Genomic DNA, 23,536 nt, shown 5'->3' with positions numbered 1-23,536 from the left:
GGGGGGCCTGCTTCTCCCTCTCCCCCTCCCCCTGCTTGTGTTCCCGCTCTCTCGCTGCATCTCTCTCTGTCAAATAAATAAATAAAATCTTTATTTAAAAAAAAAAGAATCATTCCTCTCTTCAAAAAAAAAAGAAACATTCCTCTCAAACATTCAAGTTCTTGAAGAAGAACTTCAAGTCCATTTTGAGAAGAACAGTAGAATAAATTATTGCATTTTATGTATCATTTTGTTTCCTAAAATCATTTTTTAAAATACTAATCTAGGTAGCTATGCTTTCCAAATTATATAACTTTAACCAGCTTTTATGACTTTCAGGGGTAAATACCATATTTAAAGAGTCTTTCAGATAACAGGATCTTGTGAGATTCTATGATCTATTTCTTCTGCCCACTGTTACTTGAAACATCCAACTTCATTACTTGGGTTCAACATTTATTCATGAGCAATACACAAAAATTTCCAGGCTTTCTATACACCAAGGCTTATGCTCAGTGCTTAAGGGAGAACCACACAATCAACAGCTCAGGTGTTGATTTTTAAATTTCTGAAGTCAAATAATAAAAATAGTATAAAAGAAAAAAATAGTATAAAAGATAACATGAACGACCTATCTGCACAGTTCTAAGATGGGAGGGATGAGAATTCAGGGAGGAGTGACAAAGGCTGCTTAGGGGATGCAGGACTCGGGCTGGGTGCCTTATGCACACATGAGCACAAGGGACCTTCCTGGCTTTTGGCTGGTGCACAGATGGACTTGCTGAACTATCTCACTAGGAACATATACCTCTGTTCAAAACTCACAGAACTGCACACTAAAAAGGGTGGGATGTACTTCATATAAACTATACCTTAATTAAAACAAGGAAAAAACCCACCTGTAAATGACTACCTGGAAGACAATTAATTTGGCATTTTGTATAAAATTTCAAACACACATACCCTATGACTCAGCAATTCTGCTTTGTCAGTTATATCTGGAGTACAAAATTATCCATTATTTACATTACAGCATTGTTTGTAAAAATTTAAAAATCAAGTTTTTTAAAAATAAAGTAATATTTAGTGAACACTTAGGTACAGTGATATAAGTCTAACATCAAACATTAAGGACTAAAAACATAAAAATTACTCCTGGAAGATAAGTTGATTTGTACAGATAAGAATGCCAATAAATGTAGTTTCTCAACCCATAAAAAAAACTGGTTCATTACTGCCAGTCTGTTCAAAATCACTTCCAAACACAGGTGAGCAAAGACACAGCGTTCTTTTCTTCAAGCTTAATCTTTACTGACTGACCTTTCCTGGTCTTTAAGTTCATGAAAACAAAGATGTCTGTAGCCTGGCGTTACTGACAGCCACCACTAACACCAGTGTGGACTGCAGTTCACAAACTCATTCTCGAGTATCTGTTGATTTGACTTTTCTGCACACATTTTCTTAGAAGTTGGCAAGGTAAAGAGAGAAAAACCAACGGAAGAACTCTCTACATCCAACATGGGGCTCAAACTCACGACCCTGAGATCAAGAGTCACACGCTCCTCTGACTGAGCCAGCCAGGCGCTCCTGACAGAACTCATATGCTTTAATAATCAGAGGGCAAAAGGAAAAGTGGAGGCCTTTCTGTAAATAATGCAAATCATGAAAGGCCTTAAAGGAAAAGACTAAAAATTCTAAATTTCTGTATGACAAAAAGATAAATAAAACATTTAAATTTAAAATCACTATTATTACATTTTGGTGGGGAGTGCCTGGGTGGCTCAGTCGTTAAGCGTCTGCCTTCGGCTCAAGTCATGATCCCAGGGTCCTGGGATCGAGCCCCGCATCGGGCTCCCTGCTCGGCAGGAAGCCTGCTTCTCCCTCTCCCATTCCCCCTGCTTGTGTTCCCTCTCTCGCTGTATCTCTCTCTGTCAAATAAAATCTTTAAAAAAAATAATAAAAAATAAAATCACTATTAAAATTTTTTTAATGAAATTAATTAAGTGTATGTGTGGGGGGGTGTTTGTAATATTTATAAACAAAGGGTAAATACTTTTGTGTTTGTTTACCTTTAATAGTCAAAGAATTCTTGCCAATACATAAAAAAATAAATAGCCATGTAGAAAAAGCACAAGGACTTTCAAGAAGGAGGGCTAAAGATAAATAAGGCAAGCAATAATCTCAACTTCAAAATAAAACAAAAAACCCCTAAGACAATGACACATCAAAATGTGGGGAAAAATGGAAGGTGAAAAAAGTCCCTCACAATCAGTGTTGGTGAAAGCACCTGGTTCTTTTGTATGTCCAGTAACACAGCCTTTTTGAAGAGCAAAGGAGCATTTTCAGTATGTGAAATGTATATACCATTTCACTTCCAAGAAGTCATACTTGAGAAGATATTTATGCAGCACAAATATATGTATCAGTTTTCTAGCAGCATCAATTTGTAGCATCAAAAATTGTAAACACCTAACAATCTATCAACAGGGAACAGGGAATGATAGTACATTCGTAAGACCTGCAGGGTCACTGAAAAGAGTAAAAGTCACTCTACTCCTGTGCAAAGGTGCTAAAGAAAGACACTCTTAGTTAACTGAGAAGAGCAGCTGCAGAAGACCATGTGCAACATGGCAGGCGCTGCATGTGGACCAGTCCTGGGTGGGGGGCAGGCCAGTGTGAACATACCCAAAACACCACAGGCATGAAATAGGGGTTTGCAATGAAGGAAAGGAGATGGTGTTCATTTCCTACATTCTACATTGCTATGTTTTATTTTTTATTGTTAGGAATGTTTTACTTTGGGGCGCCTGTTAAAGTCAGTTCAGTCGGTTAAGCGGCTGCCTTCGGCTCAGGTCATGATCCCAGGTTCCTGTGATCGAGTCGCACATTGGGCTCCCTGCTTGGCGGAGAGCCTGCTTCTCCCTCTACCTCTGTCTGCCGCTCTGCCTACTTGTGCTCTCTCTCTATCGCTGTTAAATAAATAAATAAAAATCTTTAAAGAAAAAAAAAAAGAATGTTTTACTTTTAAAATCAGAAAATAAAGGTTTTGAGTGTACAGTTATAATAGGAGAAAGTTACATTCTGCTAAGATGTTTTTAAAATGTAAAGCTCTGAATCTCTCCAGTACATACACAACCCAGATTAGCCCAAATCCCCACCAAAATGTAACTGTTCACTATATTCCAGGCCACCTCAAAAAGATGACTTAGGGGCATTCAGGACCTCAAGGCATGTATGTGTCACATTAAGACATAAGTTCAACAATATGAACATTCTTAAAGTTGCATTTAAAAGGAAAACATGGGGGCACCCGGGTGGCTCAGTTGGTTAAGTATCAGACTCTTGATCTTGGGGTTGTGAGTTCAAGACCCACGTTGGGCTCCATGCTGGGCCTGGAGCCTACTTAAAAAAATATTAATATAATAAGATTAAATTAAATTAAATAAAGGAAGACGAACCATGAGAGATGATGGACTCTGAAAAACAAACTGAGGGTTCTAGAGGGGAGGGGGGGAGGGGGATGGGTTAGCCTGGTGATGGGTATTGAGGAGGGCACGTTCTGCATGGAGCACTGGGTGTTATGAACAAACAATGAATCATGGAACACTGCACCAAAAACTAATGATGTAATATATGGTGATTAACATAATAAAAAAATTTAAAAAAATTAAATAAAGGAAAACACAGCCAGAAAACTCCTTAAAATGTAAAATAAATAAACAACTGCTCAAATTATTTTCTGTTGCTATTTGTTGTATTTTTGTAAGTGGAAGAACTTACAACTTTTAAACTTCAGCCTAAAAGTTTCCTTTCCCAGATGAGGAAAAGAATATTTGAGTTTCAAGACACATTTGTTTTCACAGGACTTGAAACCCAAAGGAAAACATACCTTCTAAGAGCATCTCTGGAATGTCTGCTTGATATCTAGGCCCCACTCTGATTTCACCTTTGTCAGCTAACAGTGTTTTCACTGAAGGGTCATAGACCAATGAGTAGAAAAAGGTGTCCTGAAAAAAAAATGACAGAAAATATTTAGGTAAACTTAATTCCTTCCACTTTTTATAAAGCAATAAGGCCAATGTCATGATAATGAAATCATAAACTTCAGAGAGTAAGATTTCATTTTGGTGAATAAATTCATAGATCTTGAAGAAAAAAACGATGTTACTGTCATCATGTAAAACAGCATAAAATTAAATCAAGCAAAAATAAACAGCTTACAACAAAGGTAGACTATAAAGCTTTGTTGTTCCTTTTAGTCTAAAAGAAAACCATGTAATTGCTCTAAAACAAGATTCTGAAAAGCTAGCAAAGCTAAGCTTTAAGTCAAAGTAAGTCACCTGAAATCGAGCAATCATTTCAATCTCTAAAGCCCATACCACAACAAATAATGAGGACACCAGGCACCGTTACTTTTAAAGTGTCCATCCACATTTTATCAAAATGATAGAATGAATACACATCTCACATTAAATAAAGTTTAGAAGAGTTGAGCTTACACGCAGTTTACTAATTAAAATGTCATACCGTATTATTTAAACATTTATTAATTCTAATTCTGCAGTTCTCTTTTAAATCCTGAAGCACTCATATTTATATATAAATAGGTATATATACATAATTAAACCTACCACTACCAGTACACCCACTAACTTTTAAAGGTCCTTTAAAATGCAAAAAGGGGGCGCCTGGGTGGCTCAGTTGGTTAGGCGACTGCCTTCGGCTCAGGTCATGATCCTGGAGTCCCGGGATTGAGTCCCACATCGGGCTCCCTGCTCAGCAGGGAGTCTGCTTCTCCCTCTGACCCTCTTCCCTCTCGTGCTCTCTATCTCTCATTCTCTCTCTCTCTCAAATAAATAAATAAAATCTTTTTAAAAAAAAAATAAATAAATAAAATGCAAAAAGGCCCTAGTTACTGAGCCTAAAGGATAAAATGGCCAGGCCACCAGGCCTTTGCTGAATACTGCAAAACCACTGGATGTCTTATAAAGTCTTGTTCCTGCTTCCTGCTATGACTCTGAGGGTCATCTACTGCATGACTCTCGGCATTATATCTTGGAGGGGCCTGTTTCTGCCATCAGCACTTTACCAAGACCCTGGTGAGCAAGCTGCAAATAAGAGATAACCTGCCAGACTGTAAAGCTTTCTCCTTTCAGGATGTTACAGACTGTGATAAAGGGAAAGGAGAGAACTGGACAAGGCAATACCATCCCATCAGAAACTCTGCACTGTGTTTTAATCATGGGTCACTGTCAGAAGAAAAGCTTAAACAATAAAACTGCTAAGAAGACACAACAATGTGACAATTCATGCATATAAAAAATGCTACCTAGGGAAAAGAAAAATCTGCAGAATATATAAATCAACCTGCTTAACAGGTTGATGGGGGTGATCAATATGTAATCAGAATTATGTGTTTCTGAAGACAGAAGCAACAAAGCATGTTAGTAGGTAACTAGAGCTACTACCACTGGCATGCCATCGGCTTTAAAAGAGGACACACTTCTGGTCACTTTTATTGTGAAAAATGTTAGCATAGTGTTCTATAAAAATAGGATTTTGCCATACTTGACAGTAAAATGAGATGAAATTATTATTTAGGGTCACATAGGTTGCTTAAGACTCCTTAAATTTGGGGTGCCTGGGTGGCTCCGTCAATTAAGCGACTGACTCCTAATTTCAGCTCAGATCATGATCTCAGGGTCGTGAGATCGAGTCTCACGTCAGGCTCTGTGCTAAGCGTGGAGTCTGTTTAAGATTCTCTCTCCCCTCTCTCTTCCTCTGCCCTTCCCCTTGCTTGCACTCGCTCACATGCGCTCTCTCTAAATTTATATGTGCTGCCTGATATGGGGAATTGTTTAAAATGTAAATATAATTTTTCAAGAAGTAAAAAATCATGATTAGAAAGTTGTCCTTTGAGTTACCATCTTCAAATATGCCAATCTCAGTATTTTAAAAACCAGACTTTCTCAAGGATGGTCTTATAACAGATAAAACAGTAAAAAGTTTTAAAAAAAAAAGTGTTTTTCAAATTGAAAAAAGAACATAAGCAGTTTTATTTTTACTAAACTCCCTCTGAATAAAAAAAAGTTTCCTCAAATACACTGCCAGAGACGTCAGTTCCTCTCCCAAAGACTGATGCAGGACCAAGTGCTTAAAAATCAGTGGACAGGAAAAAAATCCTAAAGACCTTTGCAAATTTTCATCTCCTACCATCCTTAGCATATAGAAATTGCTAATAACAAATTAGAAGGCAAAAATATCACTTTTAAAAAAATCACACTGTTGGGGAACCTAGCTGGCTCAGTCGGTAAAGCATGTGACTCTTGATCCTAGGGTTGTAGGTTCGAGCCCCACGTTGGGTGCAGAGATTACTTAAAAATAAATTTTTTTTTTTAAATTAAAAATTAAGGGGCGCCTGGGTGGCTCGGTCTGTTAAGCGTCTGCCTTTGGCTCAGGTCAGGATCCTGGGGTCCGGGGATCGAGCCCTGCATCAGGCTCCCTGCTCAGCGGGGAGCCTGCTTCTCCCTCTCCCTCTGCCTGCCACTCCCCCTGCTTATGCTCCCTGTCTCTCTGTCAAATAAATAAATAAATAAAATCTTTAAAAAAAATTAAAAATTAAAAAATTACACTGTCTTAAGAGCCAAATACACCAGTAAAATACACTGAAACATACTCAATGTTTCCTCCTTTTATTTCTGCTTCTGTGAACTAAGGCTAATTTCTGAGCATTATCTTTATGCATATTATTATCCATATGCTGCCTGACAAACACTACTACCTTCTTTTCTAAATTTCATACGTGTAAGTTATAAAGACTATCAGCATTTTTTTCTGCCTTGAATATTTACTTCCTCTTAATTTTCTCTATTATATTTTCTAATGTACAATAGTTTCACTTGTCTGCATCAATCTTTTGTAGTTATGCTTTCTTCATTTGAGATGAGGGGACACTTTTAAGTATAATAAAGTTTTTTTCAAAGAAAATATATCCCTTTAATTCTTTAAAAACATACACACACATATATAAAGTACATATACACACATATGTACAAAAAATAAAGATTTGGGAAAACAAAAATACCATGAAACTATAAAGGTTAAATACTAAAACATCAACAGTAGAAATTTTCCCGTTGTGGAGTATTCTCTTTAGAGGAATTTCCTCCCTCCAATGAAGCATATGCTCTCATTCAACTTGTTAAAAAATGTTTAAAATGTTTCTTGTTGAAGTTTACAGAAAGAAACATTTTTAGTTGACAACGTTTATTGGGATTTTAGGAAAGAAAGCAGACCACCATTTAAGATCTCATCTGGAAAAAGTCTAAAAGAAAAACTGTTTATTTGAAAAACAACAAAAACAAAAAAACAGGGAGGAGTACCAAGTATACGAAAGTCACTTGTTTCATAAAGCCAAAAATAGTTCTACTACCAGCTAAATCATCATACTGTATAAAGCCTTTCATTACCAACTGGAAAAAAAACAGAAGTTTTTGCCAAATGTTACCTCAGTTAACCAGAAAAATAAAATTATCTAAATGTATTCTAGTCATTATACTTTTATATAATGCTGCTCTCCTGGTGCAATAATTTGGTGCAAGAAGAAATAAACTCAAAGGTATGGGCTTCAGGTGAAATCGGGGCGGGGGTCCACGGGGGACACACAAAACAAGTGTAATTGTGAATTACCTCTTTATCAAGATATGACAATACTGACTCTGTCTCATTCAGAAGGGCAACACTGCATTTTCCCCTGTTGAAAGAGGGAAAAAGTGAATAAATGTAAGAAAGGCCACCTCACCGTCACAGTGATGACACATACAAAGTTACGAATATGCAGAATGTAAAGTTGATATTAAGAAACTAGATGGCAATTAGGAATACACATAAACGTATATACTTATACTTGCTTTACAATCCTGGTGTTGCATAACCTAATAAAATAGGGCTGTCTGTAGATATTTACTGTGAGGCTAACCTGTGGAAGGAACTGTGTTAGGCAGTAAATCTTTAAAACATAAACACTTGATAGGTATTTCCTAACTATTACAGAAAAAAAAAAAGGTTACAATGAAACCTTCAAATCAGAAGTGAGTTTCTGAATCTATAAAGAGTTAATACGAAGCGATTTTATAAAAAGAGACTTTAGATAGACTTCACTGTGCAAACCGGTACCTAAAATAATCTTTGGATTTTTTTAAGTAGCCAATGCATACGAGAACCTAAAACTAATACACATTCATATCAAGATTAACTGACTTACCTTTATTGACATTGCTCTAAAGCCTAGTTAAAATTTAAATACACTGCTATAAAGTAAAGGGCAAAATAAAGATCTACAGATTTACAGACCCTGCAGTCTGATGGCATTTACCTTTGATCATAGCCCTGGGTGTGAGTTTGAAAATGAAGGTCTATTTAAAAAAAAAAAAAAAAAGGCTTGTCTAGACTTGAGAAAAATTAAGGTTATCCCGGTAGAGGCATTTATTACAAACACATTTATAATTATTCTCACTAGCTTGAAAAATTCTGTAGAGCCACAAATTTGACAGGAGAGTTTTGAGAGATGATTCAAGTTATAGAGAACTGGTCAGGACTCACAAAAAATTTTTTAAATGTCATAATGTCATTTGATTTTCTAAACAAAGGTCACTGCTTGCTCCCCACAAAAATGACAAGCAAAAAACAAAACCAAATACATCACATATACATCGAATGGGAAACTAAAAGAACAAGCTGTTGGAATATCAGAGTGGAAAACAATTCAAAGGAAAAAATTACCAAAAGCAAAACAAAACGTAAAATGCTAACACATAGGTCAAAAATTATACTTTACTAAACATTTTGCAAATGTACGTCCCTTATATTTGAAAAAAATTTTCCCCTCATAAAAACATCTTTTTCTGGTAATCAGCTCTAGTTAATATCACTTCAAAAGACTTCTGAGAGCATGTGTTCTTTCCATATTACCCTGTCAAGTCTCTAATTTGCTTAGTGAGAGTTATAAGGGTTTTTGGTTTTACTAATTTTATTCGTGTATATTACTGAAGCAGAAAAATTAACATGATTACCTCAGAGCATATAACACCACTCACAGTCCACAATTACCTGACAGGCTCTTAGGAAGGACAGAATTATGGGTGGGGAAACTGTTCTGCTGAGGCTTGCACTATCTATAGCTGCCACGGAAGAGCTTCCGTGGCCTGTGCATGTGTGCTCCTCACACATGCAGCGCGCTTACGCACCAAATGGGCTTTCTAAAAATAGGCTTCAGTTACTTTTTTTGCCTAACAGCTGACAGAGCAGTATTTCTAACATTTAATACTTAATCACCTAGAAGAAATAAAATCTTGGGTTTTAAAGTTCTCTAAAGTTGGGTGTGTTTGTCTTTTTTTTTTAATGGAAAGGAGCAAAAGCTGAATGTTATTTTAATAGATACCACTTTCTTTAAGAGCCATTTGGATGTTAAGGGTTAACAGACATTGAAAATTCATACAAACAATACAGCATTAGTCTCCTCCATACTGTCTGAAATGACAAGAGGATTTAAACGGAATCATCAAACCATTATTTTCATAATTGCATTAGGAGATAACGAAATGCTGATTATATACTGTTTTAGAGATACAACATGATTACAAAATCAAGAGGATACCCAGCCAATCTAAAATATAAATTATTTGGGGGAATGTAGCTTTTATGCAAAGATGAAAAAATAATAGGTGATTTAATTTTTAAATTTCCTTTACTGTAGCTATGAATTTGCTCCCAAATTAAAAATGAAAATCTGACACTTAAAATATTTAAGTACATATACTAACAGCTAACAAAGCAGGAGATTGAGTCAGAATTATTTTATGAAGTAAATATGAATATGTAATTAACACATGTACTACACCACGCCAAGAGTTGCTGATAAAAGTAGTTTAAAAAGAGACTTAAGGGGCGCCTGGGTGGCTCAGTCGTTAAGCGTCTGCCTTCGGCTCAGGTCATGATCTCAGGGTCCTGGGATCAAGCCCCGCATCAGGCTCCCTCTGCTCCGCGGGAGGCCTGCTTCTCCCTCTCCCACTCCCCCTGCTTGTGTTCCCTCTCTCGCTGTCTCTCTCTCTGTCAAATAAATAAAATCTTAAAAAAAAAATAAAAAGACTTAAAGTGCTGGTTTCTTTTATGCTGAACCAATCTTGGCTCACAGAAAAAAAAATATGATAAATTTTAAGCTAACCCCAAACCAAAGGAACTATTATCAAACTGTAATATAGATAACCCAGTTGCTTGATGCTGAATCTCAAGTAATGATCCTAAATGTTCTCTTCCACCACACTTTAATCCTTAAGGAATAAAGATATCCAAACAGGATATAAATATAAAATACATTAAAGATCTTAACACAAAGAAAGATCACTGCAGGCCTATATAATTATTCATACTGCTTTTCTACAAGGAACTATACAGCAACACAAAATTTCCATAGAGACAACATACTTTCCCACTGATAATTGAAAAAGATCATACTCTGTCTGCTTCAGAGATTGCTCAGGGTGCTAGGATAGAGAGAGATGTGAATAAATAATTATGATATAACACAGTCCCATGTTTAATGCCAGGTGCTGATCGGCTTGCTATCTGCTTAACAGGATGTTCAGTATCACGCTACAGACTCAAACACCACATGTAAAAATGTGCACACAGGTTATATATTTCTTTTATTTAAAGATGTTACCTATTTGTATAAATGAAAGAGGAAGTTTTAATGAGTATCCATTTCCCCAGCGCCTGAAGACTCTGGGTTTCAGACCACTGCAGCTTGTAGAATGGTATAGGACCACTAGGGTCCCTGCTTAGGAAAATGCAAATTTCTTAGTGCCACACCAGACTTACTGAGGCCAAATATCCCCAGGAGGGATCAAGAAATCCATTTGATTGAGAAGTATCACCAGGTGATCCTTAGTCAGATTTACTGAATCCAAATATCTCGGGGAGGGATCAAGGAATCTACATGGAAAACAAGCATCACCAGCTGATCGTTAAGCACAGTGAACTTGAAAACCACTAGTAAAGATGCAGGGTCTGACTAAACACATTCCTTGTTCAATGAAAGACTATGTTTTCATTAAAAAGGGTATTTTTCAGGGTGTTTGGGTGGCTCAGTCAGTTAAGCCTCGGACTCCTGGTTTCGGCTCAGGTCATGATCTCTGGCTGGAGAGATGGGAGTCCTGCAAGGGGGGAGGGGAAAAAAAAAAAAAAAAAACCCAGGCTCAGCAGGGAGTCGGCTTGAGGTTCTCCCTCTCCCTCTGCCCCTCCCACACACTCACCCATATGCGCATGCGCACACGGGCGCACGCGCTCTCTCGAATAAATGTTTTTAAAAAGGCATTTTTCTCAATAGCCTTATGAGTCTTACAGTTGCTCTGGATTCTGGACATTTTCTCATATAAAAACAATGCTGGGAGGCAGCTGGGTGGCTTAGTCGTTAAGCGTCTGCCTTCAGCTCAGGTCCTAACCTGGGATTGAGCCCTGCATCGGGCTCCCTGCTCGGCGGGAAGCCTGCTTCTCCCTCTCCCACTCCCCCTGCCTGTGCTCCCGATTTCTGTCTCTTTCCGTCAAAAAATAAATAAAATCTAAAAAAAAAAAAAACAACTAACCTAAAAGAAAGGCAAAACAATTAAGTTCAAGGAGAGCAAAAGGTTGTATAAGAAAGAATACGTGGGCAAACCTTACATGTTCATAGGGCGCCTGGGTGGCTCAGTTGGTTAAGCGACTGCCTTCGGCTCAGGTCATGATCCTGGAGTCCCGGGATAGAGTCCCGCATCGGGCTCCCTGATTCTCCCTCTGACCCTACACCCCACCCCATGCTCTCTCTCTATCTCATTCTCTCTCTCAAATAAATAAATAAAATCTTAAAAAAAAAAACCTTACATGTTCATAAAATACAATGAATGATTGTTAAGTTTAAAAAATGTTGTGATATATCGGGAAAACGAAGGAAAGTTAAAGAGAAGAGAGTAAAGAGAGATTTAGAAAATTGAAAAAGTAATAGTAGCAGTGTGAAAGTGGTATTAATACAGAAGTCACAGAGAAAAGTCGAAAATGACTGTGAAGGGGGAACTAGGCTTATGACTGCCTTGGATATTATAAGTATATACATATATTTGACTTTTAAAAATAATATAATTTAAATTTAAAGTAAAAATGGAGCCTAATTAAACAAAGTGCATACATTTGTATAAATAATACATATACCAAGGAAGCAAAGATTATTTACCATGAGTCTACACCAAGTTTTCTCAACCTTGGCATTATTAACATATGAAGCCAGGTACTTCTTCGCTGTGGCGGGCTGTCCTATGCACGCAGAGTGTTTAGCAGCATCCCTGGCCTCTACCCACTGGACAACAGTAGTACCCCCACACCTAGCTGAGACAGCCAAAACTGTTCAGACTTTGTTGAATGGCCCCCAGGAGACAAAACAGTCCCTGGTTGAGAACCACTGCTCTACAGTTGATGAACCACAGTTTTCTTTCTTTTTTAAAGATTTTATTTACTTGAGAGAGAGAGAGTGTGTGTGGGAGGGAGAGGGAGAAAGACTCTGAAGCAGAACCTGTGCTGAGAACAGAGCCCAACGTGGGGCCCGATCCCAAGACCCCGAGATCATGACCTGAGCTGAAACCAAGAATCAGACGCTTAACCAACTGAGCCACCCAGGCGCCTCCGAACCAGTTTTAAGTATATCTTTTTTTTTTTTAAAGATTTTATTTATTCATTTGACAGAGATACACAGCGAGAGAGGGAACACAAGCAGGGGGAGTAGGAGAGGGAGAAGCAGGCCTCCCGCCAAGCAGGGAGCCTGATGTGGGGCCCAATCCCAGGACCCCGGGATCATGACCTGAGCCGAAGGCAGACGCTTAACAACTGAGCCACCCAGGCACCCCTCTTAAGTATATTCTTAAGAAACAAACACTGGAGTACTCTCTACATAAGTTAAAGAATACGATCTTACAGATCTTTAGACTATAAAAAGGACCCAAAAAAGGGCGCCTGGGTGGCTCAGTTGGTTAAGCGACTGCCTTCGGCTCAGGTCATGATCCTGGAGTCCTGGGATCGAGTCCCGCATCGGGCTCCCTGCTCAGCAGGGAGTCTGCTTCTTCCTCTGACCCTCTTCCTTCTCGTGCTCTCTATCTCTCATTCTCTCTCTCAAATAAATAAATAAAATCTTTAAAAAAAAAAAAAAAGGACCCAAAAAAGAGAAAAAAATCTGGACGTTAAACATTTCTATTCAAAGATATATTTTCTGTTAATACTGCTTTAACAGATGTTAAGAAATAAAAATTGAAGAAGAAAAAAACAAAACAAAACCTGGAACAGCTGTTTGAGTAGGTAAGGTAAAGGAATAAAAAGCCAAGAGGAGAAGTCTGGGTTTAATGTGATAGATCAATGGATTCTGCAAAGAAAAATGACAAGTCGTGTTCTGAAAAGCTCATTCTGTCTGTGGCATGTGGAGAAAACCAAAGCAACAAAACTTTAATCCGATTCTGGAGATTTGATAACAAATATGAATCAAACTGTAAAAGAGGAATTCAAGGAGGGAGAAATCCTTCTCTTGGTGCCACTTTTCCCTTTTATAGCTAGGAGAAAGTGGGATGTCCAAGAGAAGGCAGTAGGTATTAGGAAGATCCTCTTTCCTAGCACAGTATGACAAATCATTCTGATTACCAGAAAAATCTCACAGGCATTTCCACAACTCTGTGGAACACCAGAGCTTGGGACAACATGTAGAATAGAATATACTTTCATCCAGCCCAGTGCTTCTCTGCACTGGGACTCCAGTCAGAGAAGGAACCCATAGAGGATAAATCATTTCAAAGTAAAGATTATACCATACAAAGACAACATTCAAGAAAAAGTGTGCTAGGGGCGCCTGGGTGGCTAAGTTGGTTAAGCAACTACCTTCGGCTCAGGTCATGATCCTCAGGGTCCTGCGATCGAGCCCCGCATCGGGCTCCCGGCTCAGCGGGAAGCCTGCTTCTCCCTTTCCCACTCCCCCTGCTTGTGTTCCCTCTCTCACTGTCTCTCTGTCAAATAAATAAATAAAATCTTTAAAAAAAAAAAAAAGTGTGCTAAACATGTAGACTTTAAAATGTTAAATTGTGTATGATTTTTCTCCTCACTGTATTTTTCCTCACATTCTTCTACTAAGCAATCCTATAAGCTTAAGCACACTAAGTAATTAACTGCCTTGTTAGTTTCCTTTTTTATTAGATTTATTTTATTTTAGAGAGAAAGCAAGGACAAGAGCGTGAGCAGGGGGAGGGGCAGAGGGAGAGAATCTTCAAGCAGACTCCCCACTGAGAGGGGAACCCAATGTGGGGTTCAATCCCATGACCCATGAGATCATGCCCTGAGTTGAAACCAAGAGCTAGATGAGATGGTAGCAACTGAGCTACCAGGCACCCCTCTTATGTTAGTTTCTTAAGCAGCACTACTTGTAGTCATCAACAGTACCCTTTTGGCTAATTCAAATTTTGTTTACAAATAGCAATAAAATTGCAAAAATCTAACACCTTAAAATAAAAACATTGGCATAATAAAAATCTGAACAGGAAGAAAACTGCCTTTATTAGAATCTTTAGATTCCAAATTAAGTTCCTTTAACATTAATAGCTTAACTGAAGAGTCTGCCAATTTAAGTGGAGTGCTATGTTAGCATCACTACCTATTTTTCAATAAACATTAAGTCTTTTAAAAACTTTTCTCAGGTCGCCTGGCTGGCTCAGTCAGTAAAGCATGCGGGGTTGTGAGTTCAAACCCCACATTGGGCATAGAGCTTACTTAGCATCTTTTGTTGTTGTTTTCCCTGAAGATGACAAAAAAGGCCTCAACAGACCTAAATTTACAAATTACAAATCCCTAAGGGGTAAAACAACCCAAAAAACAAAAAAAACAAATCACAAATCCTTTTTCACTTGAATCTCCCTGCTTTGACCAACACAGAAACATGAATAAATACAAAATCCAGAAAACATAATTAGGACATTTTCATCTATTTTACTTGGTATAATTTATTTTGTACATCTCCTCTCACAATCACATGTGTGAAGTGACACATGAACAAGTTTATTCTTTGCAGGATTAGTTTTAACAGCAAAAGGCTAAAATGAGCCAAGTATTTATCAATTACGATTAAATAAATTAAGACATATAAAACAGCTAAAGAAGGAAGCAGATCTTTACTATCAGATATGGAATTATGACCAAAATAATTTTATTTAAAAAGCACAATGTAAAGAGTAAGATGGAGTCACTCATGTCAGGCAGTGACTCATGTCAAGTAATGACGTAAGCAGCCAAGGGCATTACAGCTAAGACCAGATATCACCAAAACCAGCATGGGCTGATGGCATCCAAAACTGATAACCAGCAAAGCCAAGAGAGCCGGGAAGAACTGAGGGCTGATAATCAGTACAACTAGAAGAGGCCTGCAAAGGCCCAAGACTGACTATACTCCTTTAAAAAGGAAGGACTTTTGCAGCAAACAGACTCTCCAGATATTAATGCTTCCATGTCTGACCGCATTAAAAAGGCCACTGCCCCTGAAAGCTCGGCCCAATTGATCCCTGACCACAACACAGATCCTCCACTGGTTGAACATAATAAGCAGTAAGCACCAAGAGCTGACCTGGATGGGACCAAGGCCTCATCTCAACTGCGCGCTCACAGACTGGCTTGGCGTTTGGTTCGCTAACTTCTGACCCCTTACCGTATCTTGTCTGCTGTATGACCTTGTTCTGTGCTTTGCTTTATGTGCCCTGTATGAAGGCAAGCTGAATGCAGAGTGAAATGTCGCTGAGTCTGGAATGCCAAACGTGCTTTACAAGTATGTCAACCTTGCTCTGACTGAATAAAGCTTACTGTGGAAAGACACAACTCATGTAAGTGCCTTTATAGTGTGTTCACAACGTACAACCTAATAGTGTTGTAATTTACTACATGACTTACTACAAACACAAACATACACACCTCATTGCGTCTATGTGCATGAAATGTTTCTGGAAGTATACATAAGATTCTAGAAACAGTGATGGGCTGGGGGACTGTATAAGGAGTGAGAAATTTTACTGTGTACCCCGTATTTTGATTTTGAACCCCATATTTTGATTTGGAGCCATGTCAATATATTACATATCCTCCCCAAATGTTTACATTTTTTTATTTTATTTTTTTCATCATGATCAAGTATGTGCTATAATCCCCTCACCTATTTCACCCATCCCCCACCCCACCCCACTCTGGTAACTATCAGTTTGTTCTCCATATAAAGAGTCTATTTCTTGGTTTGTCTTTTTTTCCTTTGCTCTTTTGTTTTGTTTCTTAAATTCCACATGAGTGAGATCATATGGTATTTGTCCTTCTCTGACTTATTTCAGTTAGCATTATATCCTCCAGCTCCATGGTGTTGCAAATGACAAGATTTCATCGAGTAATATTCCTGTGCATGCGTGTGTGTGCGCGTGTATGTATACATGCATATCACATCTTCTTTATCCATTCACCTATCTTGGGCTGCTTCCATAGTTTGGCTATTGTGAATAATGCTGCAATAAACATAGGGGTACATGTATCCCTTTGAATTAGTGTTTTTCTATTTTTTAGGTAAATACCCAGTAGTGAGATTACTGGACCACAGGGTAATTCTCTTTTTAATTGTTTGAGGAACCTCCATACTGTTTTCCAAAGTGGCTGCACCAGTCACATTCCCACCAGCACTGCAAGAGGGTTCTTTTCCCTGATTTTTTGAGAGAAGGGGTTTTTTGTTGTTGTTTGTTGTTTGTTTTTTAAGATTTTATTTATTTATCAGAGAGAGAAGAGCACACAAGCAAGGGGGGAGGCAGAGGCAGGGGGAGAAGCAGGCTGCCCACCAAGCAAGGAGCCCAACATGGAACTCAATCCCAGGACCCTGGAATCACGACCTGAGCCGAAGGCAGACACCTAGCCAACTGAGCTGCCCAGGTGTCCCAAGAGGGTTCCTTTTTTATTCACATCCTCACCAACCCTTGTTTCTTCAGTTTTTAATTTTAGCCACTCTGACAGGTACAGTTTCAATTTGCATTTCTCTGCTGATAACTGATATTGAACATATTTTCTTTTTTTTTTTTTTTAAGATTTTATTTATTTGTGAGAGAGAGAGCGTGCGCACAAGCAGGGGGAGTGGCAGGCAGAGGGAGAAGCCACCTCCCCGCTGAGCAAGGAGCCCAATGCAGGACTCGATCCCAGGACTCCAGGATCATGACCTGAGCCAAAGGCAGACACCCAGCCGACTGAGCCACCCAGGCGCCCCTGAACATCTTTTCATGTGTCTGTTGTCACCTACATGTCTTCTTTGGAGAAATGTCTGTTTATGTCTTCTACTCATTTTTAATCAGATTATCTATTTTCAGGGTGTTGAGCTGTAAAAGTTCTTCATATATTTTGGATATTAATCCTTTATTGGATATGTCATGTATAAATATCTTCTCCCATTCAGCAGGCTGCCTTTTAGTTTTGTTGATTTTTTCCTTCACTGTGCAAAAATCTTTTTGATTTATTCCTAAATAGTTTATTTTTGCTTTTATTACCCTTGCCTCAGGAGACACATCTAGGAAAATTGTGCTACGACTGATGTCAGAGAAATTACTGCCTGTGCTCTCTTCAAGGATTTTTATGGTTTCTGGCCTCACATTTAGGTCTTTAATCCATTTTGATTTTATTTTTTTGTATCTGGCAAAAGAACATGGTCCAGTTTTGTTCTTTTGCACGTAGCTAGCGGTCCAGTTTTCCCAATACCATTTGTTGAAGAGACTTTTTCCCATTGCATATTTATTCTTCCTTTGTCGAAGATTAATCGACCATGTAATTAGGGGTTTATTTCTGGGTTTTCTAGTCTGTTCCACTGATCTATGTGTCTACTTTTATGCCAGTACCATACTGTTTTAAGTACTACTGCTTTGTAATATAACTTGAAGTCTGGAATTGTGATACTTCCAGTTTTGTTTTTCTTTTTCAAGGTTGTTTTGGATATTTGAGGTCTTTTGGTGGTTCCATACAAATTTGAGGATGTTTGTTCTTGTTCTGTGAAAAATACTGTTGGTATTTTGATAGGGACTGCATTATATCTGTAGATTATTCTGGGCAGTATAGACATTTTAACAATGTTTGTCCTTCCAACCAAATGTTTTATATTTTTAAAAGGAGGGGGGCAGATCAGTTTTCTGTGATCTAGACAACAAAAAAAATTTGCTATATTATCCACTGCTTTTGGATACCAATTTACTTCAAGCCATATATGGATATACTATCCCCAACCATGCCAATTCATAAACTCACTATGGCAATCTATTCCCATCAACTCTCATCTACTAACTATAGCTTTGCAGTCTCTGGGGCAGTTTTTATTTAAAAAAACAACTCTGCTTATAGATACACATTTTCTGTTCATTCATTAGTTTCTGATATGTATGACCACCTAAACAAAAATTTTACCTTCAAATATTATTTGCTCTAGGTAAAACATGAATCAAAAATTTTTTCAAATTCCAACTTTTGAAAATGGATGGAAATGTTTTTTCAATGGTGAATAAACTTACCAGAGTCACAATGCATTTCCCAAACAGTTTGATAACTCTACTTGACAAAGACACAAAGAGACGAGTCCCAATACTGTAAACTGTATTTTTTAGTGACCTAATTGAGAGAAGTTTAACAGCATTCTAATGAGGGGGGGAGGGTGGTATTTTTAGAGTCTCAACAGAATAATGAATTAAATGACAGGCAAAGCTCAAATGTTTATCTCTTTTCTGAGACGCCTTTAAAATGAAAGTAAGAGAGTTAGAAATAAAAGAACCTAAAATCACTCAAAAAGAAGCCATCACCCAGGATGGTTTCAAAGATTTCATGAAAATTCTGGAAGACAATGACAGATAAAAGGGACTGAGCAGTAAACCAAAGTTCAGGATGAGCATTTCATTTAACAGGGAAACACTAAAATTAGGAACAAGACACAAATGCCCACCCTACACATTACTATTAAACATGGCATTGGTGGTTTTACCTAATACAACCAGACAAAGCCCAAAATATGCTTAAAAATAGCTGATGCTAGGAAAGATGGAACTGATCTACCTGGCAGAGCCGTAAAAAAATTCTAGTCTTCTTTAAGGAAAGGTCCTAGTAAAACCAACTACACATCCTAACAGGAAGCTTACCAACAAAGTCGGACCACATGAACAGAATTCCTGATTGGCTTTGCCGTTATTCCCTTAGTTTTAAAAACAGACAGGTATAAATCACCTAATACCTGAGGAAAGACTACAGCACAAAAGATGAATACAAAAAGTAAAAAACTGAATCTGGAGGAAAGAGGTGGTTTAAGCAAGAAAAGAGAACTCTGAAGACACAAATTAGAATTTTTAAAAAAGATTTGTGCAATACTGCATTCATAACAAAAATAGCCTGCATTGAGCAGTTGCCATATAATGTGTTGGTTTCGAAAAGTAGCATAGGGGCACCTGGGTGGCTTAGTCGGTTGGGTGTCTCCCTTTGGCTCAGGTCATAATCCTGGAGTACCAGGATGAAGCCCCGCATTTGGCTCCTTGCTCAACAGGGAGGCTACTTCTCCCTCTGCCCCTCACCCTGCTCGTGCTCTCTCTCTCAAATAAATAAAATCTTAAAAAAAAAAAAAAAAGTACAGCATAGTGATTCAACATTCTATATGCTGTGCCATGCTCACCACAGTAAGTGTAGATGACACATTTTTTTTTTACTAAACAATACTATCAACACCTTTTTTAAAAAAGATTTATTTCTTTGAGAGAGTGAGCAAGATGGAGAGAGCATGAGCAAGGGGAGGAGCAGAAACTGAGGGAGAAGCAGACTCCCCACTGAGCAGGGGGAGGGGGCAAGGGGCTCAATCCCAGGACCCTGGAATCATGACCTGAGCCAAAGGCAGACATTTAATCAATTAAGTCACCCAGATGCCCCTACCATCAACACTCTTGAACACTATACACAACAACTGTACAATATGCAACGTTTTCTGGAATAAAGAGAATATTTACAACAATTGGCCACATGCTGGGCCAGAAAACATGGCTGAACAAATCTTTAAAGACTGAAATTACATAGAGTGGACTCACTAGTCATAGTAGTAAAATTAAGCCAGAAATCAGTAACAGAAAGAACTGGAAAATCTCCCACAGGTCTGGATATTAGCCAATAAACTTAAATAATTCATGAATCAAACACTTAAAAAAAAAGGATCCACTGAAAAAGAATATTCAGAAGACCAAAAAAAAGAGCCTCTGAAAATCTAAAATATAGTTGGCAAAATTAAAATACCCAACGTGGTAGGAGATAAAAGTCAAAAGAATTAGCTCAGAACCAAAACCAGAAAATATGAGAAAAGACAGGAAACAAAGACAATCCAGGAGAGCTAACATACAAGTAATATAAGTACTGGAAAGAGAAAAAAAAATGGAAAGAAATATTAGAAAAAGAACTCCTGGCTATAAAAGAAGACTGGGTTCTTCCAATTAAAATGGCCTACCAAATATCCTCACCACTGAGGCATCACTGAAATTTCAGGATACATTAAGAGAATTATATCTCTTATTTATTGGTAAGAGAATTCTAAGAAGATTTAAGAGAGGGGGGAAAAATTGGTAATAATGCAAAGTATGGAAAATCTAAGTGATATAAAACTACTATTCAACGACAATAGATATCTGAGTCCAATAGGGTAATTCCTTCAAAATTTTGATGGAAAATCATTTTCAACCAAAATTCAATACCAAACTAATTATGTATCATGTGTATAGTAATAAGTTATCTAGAAATTTCATTCCAGAATAATATAGGAAGCATCACAAAATATGTAAAAGAGAGGTTGAGTCTGATAGAGCTGAGAACTTCTGCTGTAAGGTATTACACATTAAAACATAAAACTAAAATTAAGAAATCAGTGGTGCCTGGGTGGCTCAGTCAATTAAGCCTCCGACTCTTGGTTTCAGCTCAGGTCACGATCTCAGGGTGGTTAGATCGAGCCCTGCATCCAGCTCCACACTCAGTGCAGAGTCTGCTTGAGTTTCTCTCCCCGCCTCTGCCCCACCCCCCAAAAATAAAAATAAAACAGAAAGGAGGGATTGAGATTTATTAAAATAATAAACTGTACCATTTTGTCAAGAACATTCTTAAGTGGAACTTGTTATTTTAGTTTTTTGTTTTACTGCAAATGCACAGAGGGGAATACAGTGACAACTCTAGCACAATTTAGTGCCACTGACTTGGTTCATGTTGAGTTTACCCACAACTGCTTTTGCAAAATCAACACGGGGAAAGGTGAGTAGCATCTTACTGTTGTTATGAAATAGTTTTGATCTCACAAAGCCCCTGAAAAGGTCTAAGTGACACTCAGGAGTCCACAAACTATGCTCTGAAAACACTTTGCTTTCAATGTTCTTGGTCTTTTCCATTCTCATAAATTTTGGCAGCTTCTCAATTTACACACACTTACACACACACACACCTGCTGAGCTTTTCCTTGGGACAGCACTGAATCTGTGAATCAATTTCGGAAAACTGACATACTGTCATGCATTTACTTATCCTGTATTTATTTAAGTCTAATTCCTTCAGCAATCCTTTGTAGTTTCTATGTAGTTTCTACACATCTTTCCTTCTTCTCGTACATCTTTCTTTAGATTTATTCTAGGTGTCTGATGCTTTTTGATGACACTGTAAATGTTATATCTTTTTTGGGAGCGGGGAGAGAGAGAGAGAGAGAGAGAATCTTAAGCAGGCTCCACGCCCAGTAAGGAACCCTGCGGGGCTTGATCTCACAACCCTGAGATCATGACCTGAGCTTAAATCAAGAGCCGGAGGCTTAACCGATTGAGTCACCCAGAAGCCCAAAGGTATCTTTTTAACCCTAGTTTTCTGACCCCTCTTCACATCATATACATAAAACAGACTTAAACACAAAAGGTGGGGCACCTGGCTGGCTCAGTCGGTGGAGCATGAGACTCTTGATCTCCAGGTCGTGAGTTTGAGCCCCACTTTGGGTACAGAACTTACTTTAAAAAAGGGGGGGCGGGTTAAAAAATACAAAAGGTCAGTAAAACTTCAAGAAAACATAGGAGAGTAGTACCTTCATGATCACAGGAAATCCTTGCCTATTCCAGGGCGGTGACACTTGGATTTGTTTCTGAATGAGCACTCTTTCTGAGTGACAAAGTATTCTCACTCTACTTTTATTCTGCTCCCTCACATATATCAAACTTATCAGGCATGTCTGTCAGCTTCTCAAGAATGGAATTTTTCCAGCCTTTATTTAACTGTCCTCCCCTCCTCCTGCTGTTCCATTGTTCCTTTTCCAACCACATTTCCCAAATATTTAAAAACAAACCAACCAGGGGTGCCTGGGTGGCTCAGCTGGTTAAGCGACTGCCTTCGGCTCAGGTCATGATCTTGGAGTCCTGGGATCGAGTCCCACATCGGGCTCGAGTCCCACATCGGGCTCCCTGCTCAGCGGGGAGTCTGCTTCTCCCTCTGACCCTCCCCCCTCTCATGCTCTCTTTCTCTCAAATAAATAAATAAATAAAATTTAAAAAAACAACAACAAAAAACAAACCAACCAACCAAACTAGAAAGAGCAAAGATGACACGAGTGGCGCAGAAGAACAAGCACTACTTGTGGAGAGAGGGAGGTACACACGGGTAATGCAGAGCCTCTGCCACACCAGCCCAAAAGCAACAACACACATAAAGATTAGCAAAGAGAAATGCATGAACGATACGCCCAAATGTCAGGGGTGCTGAATGTAGGAACGACAAGGGTGTATGCTTGTATGTGTACCTGTTTCTGTATTTTCAAGATTTCAACAATAAATTATAATTCTTTCATTATCAGCAAATAAGTTTATTTTAAAATTTTAATATGTAGGGGCGCCTGGGTGGCTCAGTCAATTAAGCGTCTGCCTTCGGCTCAGGTCATGATCCCAGGGTCCTGGGATCAAGTTCCGCATGGGGCTCCCTGCTCAGCGGGAAGTCAGCTTCTCCCTCTCCTTCTGCCCCTCCCCCTCTTGCACACTCTCTCAAATAAATAAAATCTTTAAAATTTTAATATGCAATAATAATTGAGGGAACAACAAAATGGGCATAGTCATAACATACTGTGGTGGGAATATAAACTGACAATAATTCCTTTTTAAAAGATTTATTTGAAAGAGAGAGAGGGAGTGTGTGCCTGCAGGGGGGAGGAGCAGAGGGAGAGTGAGAGAGAACCTTCTGGGAGGGGGAGCGGGGGAGTCCGAAGCGACTCCGCATTGAGCACAGAGCCAGACGTGGGGCTCAATCTCATGCCCTGAGATCACTACCCACACCGAAACCAAGAGTCAGACACTTGACTGACTGTGCCACCCAGGCACCTCTGAACTGACGATGATTCTTGAAAGAAACAGCATTTTGCAAGAAAAGTGTACCCTTAAATTAGAAACAGGTCTGCTATCACATGGTAACAACAGTTAATGAC

The 23,536-nt window shown here is 38.5% G+C and overlaps 1 protein-coding gene across 10 annotated transcripts in view; it reads right to left on the bottom strand.

The window, feature by feature from the left end:
- Window positions 1-23,536, bottom strand: part of MTA3 (metastasis associated 1 family member 3) — a 216,439-nt gene that overhangs the window by 82,772 nt on the left and 110,131 nt on the right. For all 10 annotated transcript variants that reach the window (XR_012379715.1, XM_073897347.1, XM_073897349.1 and 7 more), the window contains 2 exons: window positions 7,669-7,732; window positions 3,869-3,986 (listed from right to left, as the gene is read on the bottom strand). Coding sequence is in view for 9 of the 10 variants with exons in the window: in XM_073897347.1 (XP_073753448.1) it covers window positions 3,869-3,986; window positions 7,669-7,732 (182 nt within the window). In the remaining variant the exon portion in view is untranslated. The remainder of the gene's footprint in view (window positions 1-3,868; window positions 3,987-7,668; window positions 7,733-23,536) is intronic.

This window comes from Callorhinus ursinus, unplaced genomic scaffold (assembly GCF_003265705.2).
Source record: "Callorhinus ursinus isolate GAN/ISIS: 27379988/994484 unplaced genomic scaffold, GSC_fseal_2.0 scaffold10, whole genome shotgun sequence".
Taxonomy (NCBI): domain Eukaryota; kingdom Metazoa; phylum Chordata; class Mammalia; order Carnivora; family Otariidae; genus Callorhinus; species Callorhinus ursinus.
This window is presented reverse-complemented; position numbering and strand designations above follow the sequence as displayed.